This window comes from Tiliqua scincoides, chromosome 7 (genome assembly GCF_035046505.1).
Source record: "Tiliqua scincoides isolate rTilSci1 chromosome 7, rTilSci1.hap2, whole genome shotgun sequence".
Lineage (NCBI taxonomy): Eukaryota > Metazoa > Chordata > Lepidosauria > Squamata > Scincidae > Tiliqua > Tiliqua scincoides.
The window spans coordinates 55,609,940-55,626,447 of NC_089827.1; the positions used below are offsets into that span (position 1 = coordinate 55,609,940).

At 47.5% G+C, this 16,508-nt stretch overlaps 1 protein-coding gene across 1 annotated transcript in view; it reads left to right on the forward strand.

Moving 5' to 3' along the window:
• TRIOBP (TRIO and F-actin binding protein) overlaps positions 1 to 16,508 on the forward strand; it is a 60,501-nt gene that overhangs the window by 4,128 nt on the left and 39,865 nt on the right. The window contains exons 2-10 of the mRNA XM_066634272.1: positions 2,735 to 2,880; positions 3,598 to 3,739; positions 4,425 to 4,608; positions 5,486 to 5,885; positions 6,296 to 6,432; positions 6,841 to 6,845; positions 9,881 to 10,704; positions 10,801 to 11,410; positions 13,331 to 13,417. Coding sequence (XP_066490369.1) covers positions 2,735 to 2,880; positions 3,598 to 3,739; positions 4,425 to 4,608; positions 5,486 to 5,885; positions 6,296 to 6,432; positions 6,841 to 6,845; positions 9,881 to 10,704; positions 10,801 to 11,410; positions 13,331 to 13,417 — 2,535 coding nt within the window. The remainder of the gene's footprint in view (positions 1 to 2,734; positions 2,881 to 3,597; positions 3,740 to 4,424; positions 4,609 to 5,485; positions 5,886 to 6,295; positions 6,433 to 6,840; positions 6,846 to 9,880; positions 10,705 to 10,800; positions 11,411 to 13,330; positions 13,418 to 16,508) is intronic.

Sequence of the window (16,508 nt, forward strand, 5' to 3'; positions counted from 1 at the left end):
CCCTGGCTATTTTGAGGAGGGGGTTGTGGCTTTTAGCAAAAAACAGCACAGGAGGAAGGTGCTTAACAACCCTCTTCCCACCAGCCATGGACCTGATCCAGATTCTTTCTCCTGCTTTTTTTGAAATGCATTTTAGAGAGGCATTTCCTGTTTTGAAGCCTTTCTCTTAATGACAGGTTTAAGTAAGCTTGTATCTCATTCCCTGCAAATTCTGCTGTGAATGGAGGTCTCCAGCCTGCTCCTGGTGCTACACATCCTAGGATCTGAGAAAGGAAGGAAGCTGTGGCAATGAATCGGGACTAGAATTTCCAGTGTAGATATGTGGACCCCACTTTTGCATTGGCGAATGATGCTTTCAGTTCTGTTGTCCTGAGTTTCCATGCCCAGTAAGGAGAAGTAGTCCTCCTGGGCATCTCGGTGCCCGATGAACATTACTCTACTCTAACAGCCGTCCACCTTTCAATGCAGGATGAAAAGGCCAGGGTGACTCACTTCTCTGCTCCTGGCCCACCTCTTCTGTCTGGGCAGGTGTAAAACTCCATCCCTCCCTGTGGGGTGCCAGCTGGTGTCCTGTTAACAAAAGGTTTCGTGTTGTTCATTGTTGGCTAGGTTAGATCAGCCCAGGATTATGAAATAGTCATGAGGTTCCCTCTCTCCCCAGTCCAGGCCCTCTAGAATTTCGTCCTGCTCACCTGTGCCCTGCTCAGAGCCCTCCCTTCGGAGGGAATTGCAGCTTGAGCAGGACAATGGAGGGGAAGTGGTGCTGACAGCCAGCCTGCTAGGGACCCTCCCTTTGGTGATCATAACCTGCTAAGGTAACTGGGCTGGGGTGAAGGCGGGAGGGGAAGGATCTAGCATGCTAGGGAAATGAGAAGCTCTTAAAGGGACAGGCAGGTTTGAGGTTCTACTCTGCATCTGAGCAGGGGGAGAATCTTCTGTTGCCTGGGGAACCTTGTTAGTCCCCTTCCCCAAAGAGTGGAGTGCAGGCAATGAGCAGTGCTTCCTGGTATATGATTCAGCCATCCTGTGCTTCGGTCAGATCCACCCAGAGTGCTTGCCTACATTGCTGTGGGGCTGAGTGGGTGGGTCTTGAGTCCTATACCTACAGGTAGGAGGATGGTTCTCTTGCTCAACTTTCCGCAAAAAGGCAGGGCCTTCTGTATTGGATATCTCTTCTAATTAGCTCCCGCCTTCCAAGTGATGATCATGTCCTACAGTCAAAAATGAGGAAGGGATACTTTATTGGGGGTGTTACAGAGCAAGGGAAGATTCCATGAGGACATATAGCCAGTTGCTAAGGGAGTCACAATCTGCTTCCACTGTGTGCTGCTGGTTGGTCCAGGAGAAGTGTCAAGTCAAAACATGCACCCACCCTGTACACCACCCACTTAATGCAATGCAGGAGGTCCTCTCTCCTATGCCTGCTGTTGATTGCTAGAGATCAGCTGTCAGATAACCTGCTATTTATACTTTTGTTTTGCAAGCATTTTGATCCAGGCCCTCTAGAAGTTTATATTGATCTTACTTTAAGATTAATACATTGTTCAACGAAACCAATAGAGAAGCTCAAAAAGTTTTATTTAGGAAAGCTCACTGTGCCAGCTTTTGAGATTTTCTGCAGTTAGAGCAAGAAATGAGCTCTGTGGTTTAAATGACTTCTTTCCACACTTGCTCAAACTTATGATACTTCCAGGCTATCTCTGGATGGCTAAGTTGTGCATATACGCATGCCCCAATAGGATCTGGGGAAGATTCTGTGTCAGCCTCTGCAAAAGGTGGAAAAAAACCACCTTCAGAATGTATAACTTGCTTTTTAACTGGCATTTTATCATAATTTGCAACACAAATAAAAAAACAATACTTGCAGTATAAAATGGAAAAAAATTCTAAAACTTGCCCTATTGACATGAATAGCAACATGAAGCAAAACAAAAACCCAACCTTTTGAAATAGCAGGTCCCTGCAAGCTGTAACCCAAATGCTTGTTTGAACAACAAGAACTTTTGTGTTGTTTTATGGCCCTCCTGAAGGATCTGACTAAGCAGATGTAGCTCAGGAATGTCACAATTGAGAAGCCTCTGCTAAGGTGTCCATGTATTGCTCAAACTTGAATGAGGGGGAGTTGCAAGACCTCTGGAGATGGGCTTGAGCTGGAGTGAAATATATCCAGACGGGGCAGCTACTAGAACCAGTTTGATCTTATATTGGTGTCACCTGTTCATTTTGAAATAATCATCTTGATAGAGTTTTTTATGAACCCGCTCAACAAAACGACCTCTAACCAGGGCTGGCCCGAGACCTCCTGACACCTGAGATGGCATGCCAAATTCAATGCCCCATTACCTGATGATGTACCAGCCTCTCTCTCCCCCCCACTCCCTAGATTGGGAAAGGAAGGAGATAGGGTAGAAGAGGAGGAGTAGGTGGGCCAGAACCTCATGGGTGGACCAGCCTTGCTTCTTACAAACAATGAAAGAAAGGAGGGGCACCTTCCATTATGCCCTGTAGCAAGAGGCACAAAAAGGGGTACGCCAATGGCTTCCCCTGAACCAATTTCTGTCCAGAAAGGAACATGCGTGTTTTCAATGTGACAGGATGCTTCATCCTGCCGGGGGCAGGGGGGCAAGGCGGGAGAGAGAACTGGGGACTTCTTTGTGTCTCCCAGGGATTGCAGAAAAAAAGCAATGAGTTGCCATTATTACGTTTTCTGTGGACTCTCATCTCCATCTCACAGGCACCAGAGAAACATGCACTGAAAACTCCTGATTGTGGGGATGGCACCAACGTACCAATTCCTTGTGATACGCAAGCTCGCTTGTGCATCTTAGTGCCCCAGTGCGAGGTCTATGAATGTGTGGACTCTGAGGAGCAAACTGAGAGGTAAGTACCCCAAAGGTAAGCAAGAGAGAGGATGCAAGTCCTTGCTCCATCAGGTGGATCATGGACCCTGTATAACTGAGTGTGGGTGGCATGTGAGGATGAGCTGGGATTTGCTCTGAGCCAATCTAATGTAGAGGCCATGGACTCACTAGGGCTACAATTCTAAATCCATTTCCATGGGACCAAGTCCCACTGAATTGAATAGGACTTAGTTCTCAGTAGGCGGTTCATACGATTGCATTGCATTTGTCTTTAGGCAAGTCACTGGCTTTGACCCCTCGCCTCATATCTGACTGTAATATGTGGATATTCGCCATGGGTAGGTTGGCCCTGGTGAAGTGCCACAGAGTGGAGTGCTACAAAAATTCGTAGGAGTAGTATTCCTGGAGACTGCCTAGGGCCACAGGGCTATGCTAGGGAAAAGCTCCCTTTATCTGCCCCAGTTGTTGCTGGGCTGTAGGGGAGGGTTCACGCACTGGCTGAGGAAGTTCTGCCACCCACTTCTTTGTTGTTGTCCTGAAGCATATGCAGTCCTCTGCCTTGTTTCTGAGGCAAGAATGGTGAAGGCCACTCTTGCTGTTGGCCACTTTTCCTCAGGCACTTGGGTGAGTCTGAGCCTTATCAACAGCTCCTTGCAATGAATAAGGTCTTTGCTTAGCGCTCTTACCCAATCTGTGTTCTTTTTGGGGGGTTTTTTACTTTTCATCTGCCCCACAGCTTTCAGGAAAGCTTGGAATACACCCAGCTTAGCAGCAGAGTCGAAGAAGAAACCAAAGAAGAAGCTGAAGAAAGCGGAGTCTGTCATGACACCAGCCCCGTTGCCGACTTTGAGACAGATGTCAGTGCTGCGCTTAGCAGGGTGAGACGGCTGTTTGTGTGTACGTGAACTAGTCTCATAGCAGCTTGATATTCCCAGGCCATTGCTTTGAGGTTCTTCAGACGATTGCAGAGGGTTCTTGCACAGTATTTTCCTCCTTTTGAGGAGAATCTTTTTTAAAGTTCTGGTCCCTTCAGTAGAGCTTCCAGGGTTTGAGCCTTACATGTTTTGTGACATCCGATGGAGCCTCCTGTTGTTTGCATACAATGTGTGCTTGGGTAGCCTACAGTGCATATGCTTCTCTGCGGGGCTTTTCAGGGGCACAGGACACATTAGCGCTGTTGGTAAGAGAGATTCTTAAAGCGGAATGTAGCTCTCCTTGTTGTTGTCAAAAAGTGGTTGCAGAGGAACCAGTCTGGGCTGGGATTGTGGAATGGGGTGGAACTAATTAATATGTTCCCACTGTACCATTTTTCTGTTGAATATTGCCTCCTCCCAAAGTGACCAGTTCCTCCAAATAGCCACTTTGGAGTGTGATGATCACTAGAAAGCAGTACGGCCCCCCCCCCCCAGTATTCAGTGTTGCCATCCTGATCCACATTCTCCCCCCCCCCCCATTTTGCTACTTTTTGTCAGAAAAGAGGCACTTCCTGTTTAAGCCACTCTGACAGGCTTAACGTGACATGTCGTTCAGTTCTCAGTGGCATGATGCAAACGTCTTTCTTAGGGCTGGGAAATGACCAGGCTCCTTGACAGCATTTGGGGATCTGACACAGACAACATGATGTACTCTGCAGCCCAGAAGCGAGAGGCACAACAGGGAAAAACGCATTCTGATAGGCCCCGGTGGGCTGAGATGGCACCTTCTAGATCTTGTGGAAAAACAGAGCCTTGGAATAGTTCGAAAGCAGGTATATTTCAACTATTCCTTCCACCATCAGCACTCCACACACTCCTTGGATCTTTCTCTGAACCTGTTATTTGGGGAAAACACTCCTTTTTCTGCATCTTCAGTACTGAACCAAGGATCCAAAATCCTGAGCCTTGATTAAATAAAAATGCATATATTTGCATAATTGGCTCTACTCCACAATTTTAGGCTTTCAGGGAACTTTGAGTTTTTTTAAATAGGATTTGAGGAGACAAAAGACAAAAAGAGAATGCAATTAATCAATTTCTACCCAGCCCACAGGTGTACACATTTGATCCCTGTTGCGTATATGCAATGTTGGGCAGAAATGGCTTAAACATTGGGACAAGCATGGAGACTAAGCTTGGATGCCAGGTGATAACAAGAAAGAAACAAGGGAAACCTTGGGGGGGGGGGGAGGTGACTGCATTGGGCACTGAAACACCATCCTCTGACTATTGGAATCCCAGTGTAGAGAGTCCAGTCCTCCAACAGAGACCAGTCCTCCAAGCCAGCTTCCCTCTAATCGCTCAATAGCTCTTTCCAGCAACTTGCAGAGGTGTTTTCTTCCCCCCCTTTGCACCCGCACACAAATTGGTCACCCCTTTCCCTCCTACCCTGCCAGGTGGATTGAGCTGACCATCTTATGGGGAATTGTTGCATTGTTGTTTCACATAAATTAGTAGTGAGGAAGCCCCACCAAAGCTAAAGGGAGGCTCTGTATCAGCTGCAGCATTACCTGTAACGATTACACTGTCTACTCCTGATCTGTAGAGACCTCTGGGCTTCTCTTGCTCTGTGTCCTCCTCAACATGTGTGCACACACGCCTTGAGCATGAGAAAAATGGCTCCCATATCTTGCCTTCTTTCCCTTTCAGAATCTAAGACCGTGAGCCAAGACCATGGGGACAGCAGGAAGAAGCATCCACCGGAGAATGGCTATTTCTCTCTGGAGCGACGGAAGTCCGAACCAAGCCGGGCTGCTTCCCCTTCCCAGGCTGGCCGCAGCATCATGCCTGCCCATGGTGAGGCTACAAGGACAGGTGGGTGGCCCCCCTCCTCCATCAGTTCTGCAGACTCGGACTTGAGTTGGCGTACAAGTGGCGGCGGCGGCGAAAGTCGGCACGGGCTGATGAGGCAAGAGTACACGGTGTTGGCTGACCTGCCCAAGCCCAAGCGGCTCAACCACCGGCAGACATTTGAGAAAGAGCGCAGCAGCTCCCGCACCCGTAGTCCTGGTCGGGCAGAGGTGGAACGGATATTTGGGCATGAGCGCAGGTGAGGTGAAAGACAGCGTGGCACGGAAAGGTGCATGCTTTGCTTTGCCATGTTTGTGTCTGAGACTGGCACCAGGGCTAGGATAACTGTCCCGAACAAAGGCATTTCCATGTGGGAAATACCATGCACCTTGTGTGGAGACCCATGACAGCTGCACATGTGAGCTTGAATGGGCATGCAGTGGGGAAGAAGCTTTTGTCTGCAGTTTCCCAAGGCAAGTAACGCCATGCACATTCCACAAGAAATGTTCACTTGAGCTCCTTGTAACCTATGTTCAGGTTGTTCATTGTACACACAAGTCGGTGAAACTCCCAAGACCCGAGAAGTGGGCTACATGGATGAGCAAGTTCTCTGGAGTGTTTGTGGAGATCCAGATTGCCCCAACAACTGTCTTTTTGTTTGGCTTTTAGGAAGTCGGAGACTCTGGGGGCATTCCAAGCCCTGGAGGAGGGCCTCCTAGAGCGACTGGACAGTAAGTCGCTGAAGCTGGCCAAGGAAGGGCGGCTAGTCAGGCGGAAATCTAGTCCCACTCTGCGCAAAGAAGTGAGTGCCGAGTCCAGGTTGTCTCTGAACTGAATGGCAGGGAGTGAAAATATTAAAAATCTGGGCTTGGGCTTATTGATATCTCTTAACCCGCCTCCAGTTCATAAACTTTTTTAAAAAGGGGTTCAGACACTTAGAACAGGTTTAGATAATCTTCTGGGGAAGATGCATTCAACTCTCTTGCTTGCAACGTACCCCTGTAAAATGAATACAATAACAATTTAACCTGAGGAAAAATACCTTCTCTTTAAGTTTCTGAAAGTTGTTGTTTTTTTTTTTAAAAAAGGATTTTCTAAACAGAATACATACAACAGGATAAAAATAACTGGAAAATCAAACACTTCTTGTCCAATTGGAAGTCAAACGTCTGATTTTTGAACTGGCTGCCACTTTTTGCATTTAGGGGTTCAAGTTCCAGTTCTGGTTCAGATTCAAGACAGCCAAGAGGCAGGCTGTTCTTGCTCTTGGTCCACCTTCCAGGTGCCTTCTCCTGCATGTGCAGACCTGGCCTAAAGGATAGCAATGAATACGTAACATGGCCCTTTGTGTTTTTTCCCACCCCACCCCCCAATCAGCACAGGGGGTGGGGCGGGTGAATGATTCAGTACTGCCAGGGTCATAGGGGTCTTTACCTCTTTGCTTCTGCTTTGGTTCCCATCCCAATCTTGGCCCCCTCCCTGAACTTTTTAGTAAAACACAATCTTCAATTGAATAAGGAAGTCCAGGGCGCTTCAATACCCTATTTTTACTGATCAGGGTAGGAAGCCTGGCTGGAGCAAAAATTTCAAGCTCCCCTATCCTTGCTGTGATTTTTGCCCAATTTGGGCATTTGGACCAATTCACCCCTCTTCCCCCCCCCCCTGCATGCTATTTAGGAAATACACACAAAGGGCTTCGTTACACCTTTGTTGTACCATAATGTGTACTTTAGCGCTGAGATGCTCTATATTACGAGCTCTTCAGCATCACCAATCCCACACTTCCCAAGGATCTCGGCTGATATTTTTGAGCTGGGTTTACTTCTGATTGGCAAAAAAAAGCCTTTCTGAACTGGTTTGGGTTTGACTCCCTGCAGAATGGACACCTGGCTCAAGGACTCCGTTGCATGGCATCAGCTTTGCTGCCCCCTTCTGGCCCACATTTGACTGACTTGGCAGCCTCTGGCCACGCCAGTCTCTTAAAAAGCCTCTTGAAATGGCTTGGTGAGCCTCCCTTTTATCACTGCCCAGGTATCTTTTTTTTTTTGCTGCTGTCAGTAGCTGGCAGTACCTGGGTTCCAGCTAGTGCGTATCCTTCTTATTTTTAGGCAAGTGCAATGTTATAAAATATTGTTGCATATCAATGGACATGGTAGGCAGTGAATCTTCTAAAAAGTCGAAGATACTCTGTCTTAAGGGAATGGGGATGCCATAAGGAACAGCAAGTACACAGGAAACTGATATGCACAGGAAGTACTGATATGCCCAGGGTGGGATCCTTGGCCTAAGGATGACCAATGGGGCAAGTTAATCCAGTTTTGCTTTTGTGCGTAGTTATCCCTAGGCATTTTGAAATCCCCTGCAAATGCAGAATTTGGCATCCTTTGTGTATCTGGTTTCCATGTTTTTAACACAAAAGGAAAAAAGTTTCTATAGCTATAAAGATAGGCTTGTAAGTGTGTGGATATTGGACCTGACCATAGTGACTCATGCCTTAGTCAATCTGCTATCAGATTCTGCAACATGCTCTCCCTGGGGCTGCCCTTGAAGACCCTTTGGAAACTTCAGCTGGTACAAGATGCAGCTGCTCTGGTGCAGGACTCTGATCACATCTTACTATTGTTGCTTCAGCTGCTCTGGTTACCAGTATCTTCCTGGTATTCAGGGTGCTGGTGTTTAAAGCCCTATGCGGTTTGGGGCAAAGATAACTGAAGCACATGAAGATCTCGAAGGGAAGCTCTTATACACATTCTGCCACTCTGAGGTTCAATTGGCAGTGATGTGTGAGGGGCACCTTCTTGGTGACTGCCCCCATGAAGAATTCCTGCCTTCTGTTATGCAGCTGTCTCCCTCCCTGCCAGTATTTTGCCAGAAGCTGAAAACCTGGAGGTTTTCTAATCTCCTGATCTCCTTGGAGGAAGGGTGGCATAAAAAAGTGAAAATAAATAAAAGCAAAGTATAAACAATTTAACAGCTACCGCGGGTAGAGTGCATGATCCAAATTGGGATTGTGGTGTGGGAAGAAGGGAAATTTTACCCCTTTCACCTCCTGTGGTCACATTCTGGGTTGCTGCTCCTGCCCATCCCCAGAGCTCCTATTTGACCCAAGAGAAACCTCTCATTTCCTCTTGAACCTGATGGGAACGTTCTTTCTAGACAAATACATCTGTGGGGGAGTTCAGTCCAGATCAGGAATATGATGGGAATAAAAAGGATTAAAACCACCTCCCTTCATGCTGCTGTTTCATCCCAACTGCCCCCCCAGCTTCTGTGCAGTAAGCAAAAGTAGTGCCCACTCAACTAACAGAATGTGTAGTTTGTCCTGCAATATAGAAACCTACTTGGGCCCTACTTGGAAACAGCAGATAGGAAGATGGAGACCCAAATGATGTGTGGAGCCATGGAAGGGCCAGACATGGGGATCTCAGAAGAAGGGGGTAGCCTTCAGCCTAGTGGGTGGAAATGTGAGTAGGTCATTCATCCCGACCATTAGAAGGAGTGAGGTTGAGCATCACTGAAAATTACAATTACTATCAGTTGGTGGTTTTTATTCTGACTTTTTTTGCTGCTGCTGCTGCTAGGAGGTGCTGCTGGATTTTCTGCTTCATTTACTAAAATATATTAGCCTGCCCAGAGTTAGAGATGTGAGTGAGTGCAGGCCAAGGAGCCACAGCTCACTGAGATGTAGCAAGGAGTCAGGATCTACAGAGGGTATCTGACTGACAGAACTGTGGACAATCTGAGGGGAAACAAAATGCCCAGGAGGACTCAAAGCCTGATCAAACAAGATGGCTCCCGTCTGAGGCAGTTTTAATAGCCAAGCTAAGACTCTACGGGTCAACTGGAAGTTACATTAAGCATGTGATTTGGACTAGTGGGCTAGTTTGTTTGTATTCAGGAAACAACCAGAACAGGATGCAAACCAATGGCATGAGGAGGAGGGTACAGTATAATGCTCTGCCCTGCCATATCCTAATTCATCTTCTCTCCCTCACCCCTACAACTACTCTGTATCCTGGAAAAAGGGCAAATAACAGCTGCAAGAAGGGTCTGATCTAGATCAGGGCCATGGGAGGGAAAGAGGGTTTTTTAAAAAAACTCCCATACTGTGGTCCGGATCCATGTACTACTGAATGAAAAAATAAAGATGTTGGCCCCAGTCATGTGCTTTTAGTAGCCTCTTGTTTGACCCTTCAACAAGTGTTTATGATGGACTTGCAAAGCAGACATCTCTCTCCCCGTTTCTTTTCTCAGGTGAACAAGAGACTCCCATGGGAGCCTGAACAGCCCAGCAGAAGCAGAGGAGACTCTCAGCGCTTGGGAAGACCAGAGCAACGATCTGAGAGGAGTAGCAGAAGTCAAGGCCAGTCCTTGCACTCAGGGAGTCCCACCCAGCGATCGGAGCGAGAGAGCAGGAGCAGAGGGGTACCTCAACACTCGGTAGTCCCACCACCCAAGCAAGTGGAGAGGGATAGAAAGAAACAGGAGGAGGCTGTGTACCATCTCAGAGTTGAGAAGGAGAGGGCTCCTCTTCAGCTGGGAAGTCACAGGAAGCAACCGGAGACCAGCAGAAAGAGCCAGTTGGAGGCATCTCATCACAAGAGCTCTGGAAAGAATGTGGACACAAAATGGAGAAGCTGCCTGGATGCCTTGCAGGTTGCTGGTCCTGGAAAGAGCTTGGACAAGGGGCAAGTGAGCAATTGGAGGAGTTTGCAAGAGTCTGGCAAGCCACTGGAAAGGTACAAAGAGAGTGACCGGAAGGCCCGGGGCAAACCTTTGCTACCAGTGGACACAAGAGAGCAACCAAGAAAGGACACAAGAGACAGTGGAGATGCTGTGCGTGCCCTCAGCCCAGGAAGGGAAATGGCAGCCAGTGGAAAAGGTGGTCAGGCTCTTAGTCCTCCAAGACGCACAGAGGATTGCTGGAAACCCCAAGGGGAGGCCAGGCGCTCCGTCAGCCCAGGGAGACACACAGGAATTGGCTCGACCAGCCGAGGAGAGCTTGGTAGTATGTTTAGTTCTGGAAGGTGTACAGGTGGAAGCCAAAGAGAGAGTGGGCGCTCCTGTAGTCCAGGGAGGCATGTGGAGATTGGCTTGAGAAGCCATGGGGAGGCTGGGGCTATATTTAGTCTCGGATGCCAAAGAGAGACTGCGCGTGCCCTCAGTCCAGGAAGATGTCGAGAAAGCAGTTGGAGCAGCTCCAGGGAAGTCAGGCGTTCACCTAGTCCTGGAAGGCCAATGGAAAGTAGTTTTTCCTGCCCAAAGCAGGGGAAGAGCTGTGCCCTTCCTGAGCAACACTCAGGGAACAGTTGGAAAAGCCAAGGGGAGGCCCCTGCCAGGAATCAACGGACCAGTATAGGCAGTGACTGGCCAAGTAAAGAAGAGCAGTCAAATCCTTTTGGTCCTAGGAATGAGAGTAACTGGAAAGGTGGTGACAAATCTTTGCATCCTGCAAGTCTGCCAGTTTCTGAGCCAAAGAGGACTGGTGAAGGAGAGCCCTCTAGCTCCACTAATCTCTTTTGGAGACCAGAGATGAGGCAGCAGAGTCGAGAAGAGCTTTTGTGCCATGTGCATCCAATGCAGCCCTTGGAAAGGGAGTGGATAAACCAAGGGGGGTACTTGCATTCCACAAAGTTGGGGCAACAGCCATTGGAAGGGACCTGGAGAGACCGAGGGAGCTCAGCAGGGGATGAATGGAAGAACCAGGAAAAGTGTCCAGATCCCACGAGGGGGGAGAAGCAATTGGAGAAGGACATGAGCAATGATGAGAATCTCTTGCACCAGGTGAGTAGTCCTGAGGGGTGGAAATGTGAGCTGGGAGCTTTGCCCTAAGCCATTTCAAAATTGCTTTTGTGCCTTCCTGCCTTTTTTCCCCTGACATCTCTGCAAAGGAAGGTGCCTTGAGTATATCTTGCTGTTGAGCTCTTCCAAAACTTAGATGAGGAAGGCACATCCTGCACCAAGAAATCAATTATCTGCTATGGGAATAAATGTGGCTACAGAGTGCACGTGCCTATGTGCATGCTCTATATAATATAGAGCAGCCGTTTTCAAGCACTGTGCCGTGGCACACTGGTGTGCCGTGAGTGGTCCACAGGTATGCCACAGGAATTTGGGGGAAGGTCATTTATTAATAGGGCCAATGGGAGATGGTGTGCGCCTTGTCAATGGTGTGCCTTGTCAATTGTCAAAAACCTGGTGGTGTGCCTTGACCATTTTAGTACCTTGTCAGTGTGCGGTTAGATGAAAAGGGTTGAAAATCAATGATATAGAGGGTTGCTTGGGTCTGCCCCGTTCATTCACAGGGGTACCAACAATATAAGTGTTCTTCCAAAAAAAATTTAGAATGCTGAAATTAGGCATATGCCTTGTCTCATGGCATGCTTGGGAAATCTGGAAATAGATGCTCTTTAGATCAAAAGCATTGGTGTGATTTTTTTTTTTAACCTCCTTAAATGAGGTTAGTATTCCAGCATGAATCACAGGCAAGATGGTGTGTTGAGCTGTGGGAGCCCAGTGCCAGCATCCAGGTTCAGCATCCTTGGCTCTCACCCCCAGCAGGGGGAACACCACTTGCCCTGTGACCCCACAGTTGCTCCTTCTTGATATTGCTGTCTGCTCAAGTGCCCTCTTCATCAAGAGAGCCAGTGGCAATGGGAGTGAGGAGAAGAAGCAGCAGCAGCTGTTTTCTCCCCAGCCCTCTCTCTAGGTGGTAGGTTGCTCTCTGTTTGGATCTGTCCCCTCTACTGCCCAGAGAGAGAAGTGAGAAGAGCTGCAGCAGCTTTTTCTTTTCCTGAGTGATCCCTCACTCATTTCCTAGAGCAAGTAGGTGAACAAGCAAATGGCCATGGTGGTGAGGAACAGTGACTGCAGGCTCATCTTCACCATTACTGCTTATTTGGAGGTGTGTGCAAATGAGCAATGAGGAGGTGCATCGGACATCAGCAGTCGCACTGCCTGGGTCAGAGCAAGGTCAGCCAAAGTCTGAATAAGCAGTTTCAAAGAATCATTCAAAGAATATCAGAGCTGTAACTTTATGAATTAGATCTTTGAAATTTGATATGCTTGCAATTCAAGATACCCAGATTACAGGAAAAAATATGTGAATATATATACCGCCTTCAAAGGAAGGCAGTTGGCATTTACTCCCAGTCCATCTGGATTAGCTGCTGCTCACTGGACCATGGCTAAAACAGTTCAGAATTGCTAGCTGCAAACCATAATGTTCCAAAATTTGTGGAGTTTCCGAATTGACGGGAAGTTTCTGCTCTGAAACCAAAAGGGTATCTCCGGCACACATTCCAAAAGTAAGCAATGGCTTTCTCCAACCATATCAATGGTTGGAGAAAGCCATTGCTTACTCTTGGAATCTGTGTCAGAGATTGCCTTTTGGTTTCGGAGCAGAAACTTCTTGTCAGTTTGGAAACTCCACAATCGTATGAGCTAGAAACTGGCCTGCAGCTCCATGGTAGAGTTCATGGTTTGCACACAGGAAGTCCCATGTTCAGTCCCTCGTATCTCCAGGCTGGGCTGAGGGAAATCTCCTCTCTGAATTCCTAGGAGAGTCACATCACATCAGTGCAAGAGATAGATGATGCTGAACCAGTGGTCTGATTTGGTGCCAGGTTGTTCCTATGGTTTTTTAAAATTCTATTCTTTGAATGAAGCAATCTGAATTCATATATTACATATATTCCTTTGCAGCACCAGCTGGATGGCAGTCCACATTTGACAAGTGCCTGCCCCTCAAGCAGCCAAGATGTTTATTTGAACACCAGTAAGAAACACCAGGTACAGTGTGACCCTCCAGATTATTACCTGACTGGTCAGCTCAGGTTGCTAATTCCTAGCCTGGAAACGCTGCTGTACCTATTAATAACTGACTGGGAAAGGTTTGGGGAGAAAAGGCTTTTCCACTGTGGCAACTTTGTTGGCTGATTTCTCATTTTTGTTAACAATAATGCCTGGCTATTGCGAACAGAGGTTCCACAAGGTGATATCTCTCCAGGGCTGGCCCATCCATGAGGTCGACTGAAGCAGCCACCTCAGGCAGCAGATTGCTGGGGGGGGGCCCTCCATCTTTGTCACCTCCACTGCTCTTCCCTCTCCTTCCACTGCCTAGATCGGAAAAGGAAGAGGGGAGGGGAGGAACATGCTGAACTCGAATAGTGGAGAGTGGGAGGGAGAGAGGCTGGCACATCATTGGGAAATGGGGGGGACAGCATTTGGTGTGCTTGGACTTCAGGAGATCTTGGGCTGACACCCATATCACTTTTTTATGTTTTGGTTTTTTTTGCTGATGGCTGTAATTTATTGATAGAAGTGAATACTTGACTCAATCTGAGCTTCTCCAGTTAAGGGAAATCTGGTAACTGCTCTAGGAAAATGAACTCTCATAAATCTGAAAATCTAGATTTGAAAATCTTTCCTGATGGGGTAGCAATCCTAAAATACATAGCGAGTGAGACCAGTGATCTCAGGAGATGGTTTATGAATGGCACAGTGAACTTTGTCCCGAAGCTAAAAAGTACTAGAGTGTAGTTAAACCGCATTAATTTGGTTGCTTCTGTATCTGAATGAGAGATGCTATGACCAGGTGTATTTCTTCTGACTAGTCTGGATTTGTCGGGGAAGAGACCACATAATGTGGTGTGCAAGAGAAGGTTGGAAAGAGATATGCATGAGTGACTGGCAAGCTTGAATCGGGAAGCATTTTCTGTTCTTCAGGTATTAACCAGCTCTGAGGCAGAAAAAACTGAAAGAAAGGGTTAATTCTGTGTGTGTGTCTGCATGTTTAGTGTAGAGCAGTGGTTCTCAAACTTGGCACCGGGACCCATTTTTCAGAACGAGAATCTGTCAGGACCCTCTGGAAGTGATGTCATGACTAAGTGACATCATCAAGCATCAATTTATAACAATCTTAGGCTGCAATCCTACCCACACTCACCCAGGAGTAAATCCCATTTACTATCATTATTAAAATCAGTAGCTTGTTATAAGTACAGGTCTGTCACATTTCCCCAGATGCAGTCACATACCATGGTAGCATCAGGTCTAATATATTTAAAATATTGAAATGAATGGGGACCCACCTGAAATTGGCTCGCGACCCACCTAGTGGGTCCCGACCCACAGTTTGAGAAACACTGGTGTAGAGGGAAAATGGATGGCATCCCAAGCCGCCTCCTTCTGCAGGCATTGCATGGGCATGTAGTTCTTATACAGTACCCACCCCCATTCTGCACACAGAGCAAGCCTCTGCTCGAAAATGCAGCTGCAAAGGAATGACGTGCATCCACGTGTGCGCCTTGGGCAAACTGCGCACCTGCATCTTTTCTCTTCCAGACATTGCCTTTACTGCTGAGCGTGCAACACACCTTAATCATGACACTAGTAGTGGCTTATGAATTGAACTCTGCTCAGAGGCAGGAAAATGGAAATGCCTGTGGCCATAGTGTCAGTGGCAAAGGCTGAACTGGGATGCAGACGCTCCTAGCAAATGTGCCAGAATACTGTGGTGTGTCGCAAGGGAGATATTTTTCATGCAACTTTGCAAACCTGCAGTCTTTTCTTGGCAGTAAGGTGCAACCCAAAAACCCTGGTCTGGATTTAGTGATCATGACGGAATTAGCCTCTTAGCATTTCTGGAGTGATTTGTTCTACAGAATCTTGGCTTCTGATTGGAGGGCGTGAGGGATAGCGGCTGGCTGGATCCAGCAGTTGGACTATTTGTCCTTTTGGTAACTTCTTCCTCCATGATAGCAGAGAAAAAAAATTGACGACTGATCTCTGGGTCCGTCAGAGCCCTTGAATATGTAACAATATTTCTGCAAGCAACTATCATGTGCCACTGCTTCATAGACGATAATGTGGTGATAACGATATGCAGTGGCTTTCCTAGCCACTGTGGTGCCCAGGGCCACACCTCCAGGGATGCCATGCCCACTTCCTCCCCCTGGAGGTGTTCTGCGTGACACAGCCATGTGTGGCATCCCTCAATGGCATAGCTAAGGGGGTGCAGGGGGTAGCAGTTGCACTGGGCATCAAGCTTTAGGGGGGCAACAAGCTGAGCTTCACACTAGTGACCAAAATTGTGGAAATCTTGATACATATGATTAATACCATCATGTTATATATCATTGGAAAGGTAATTTAATGTAGAATGCAATGGAATAAACACCATTGGAATATCTGTATTATATCAAAAGTTATGACTAATTAACTAGAAAATGAAAACACAATTGCCTTAGAACAAAAAGTGGGTTTTCCTAACTCAGAACAGACCTATGAGACTGATTGTTGTTCAAGAGGTGCCCCCTTATATTTAGCAAGAGAAGAATAACCATCCCTCTTCACCCCAACACAGTGTTTTACTTAATTAATTTGATTTTGTACGGGGGGGGGGGGCTATAAATCTTCTTTGACCCCAGGGAGCAGATAGATGCCTTTTCACTTTTGAAAAAGCCCGGGCGTGACGTCACGTCCGGTTGTGACATCACTTCTGGGGCAACATTTTGAGTTTGGCACCGGGCTACATGATCATTAGCGTCCCTGGCTCTCTCTGGGGGGGAGGCACCCGGGGTGGCCCTCAGATCAGCGTGTTGATACTATCGGCAGCCAACTGAATGCTGTAGGGGGCACTGTGGGGGGATTGGATGGTGGTGCAGCACCAGTCTCAAGCCTGTCTCCCAAGGCATTTGTCGCCCTTGCCCCACCCAGGTATGCCACTGACTATATGTGTGTAAATGTGGTGCACGTGTGTGTGTGAAAGCCCTTGCCAAGATCATGTGTTGAAATGATCAACCCCAACCAATTTCATTAGTTTGTCTCTTGTCTTGTAAGCTCTGTTTTATACTTGTAAGCCGCCTGGGGCATTTGCTTT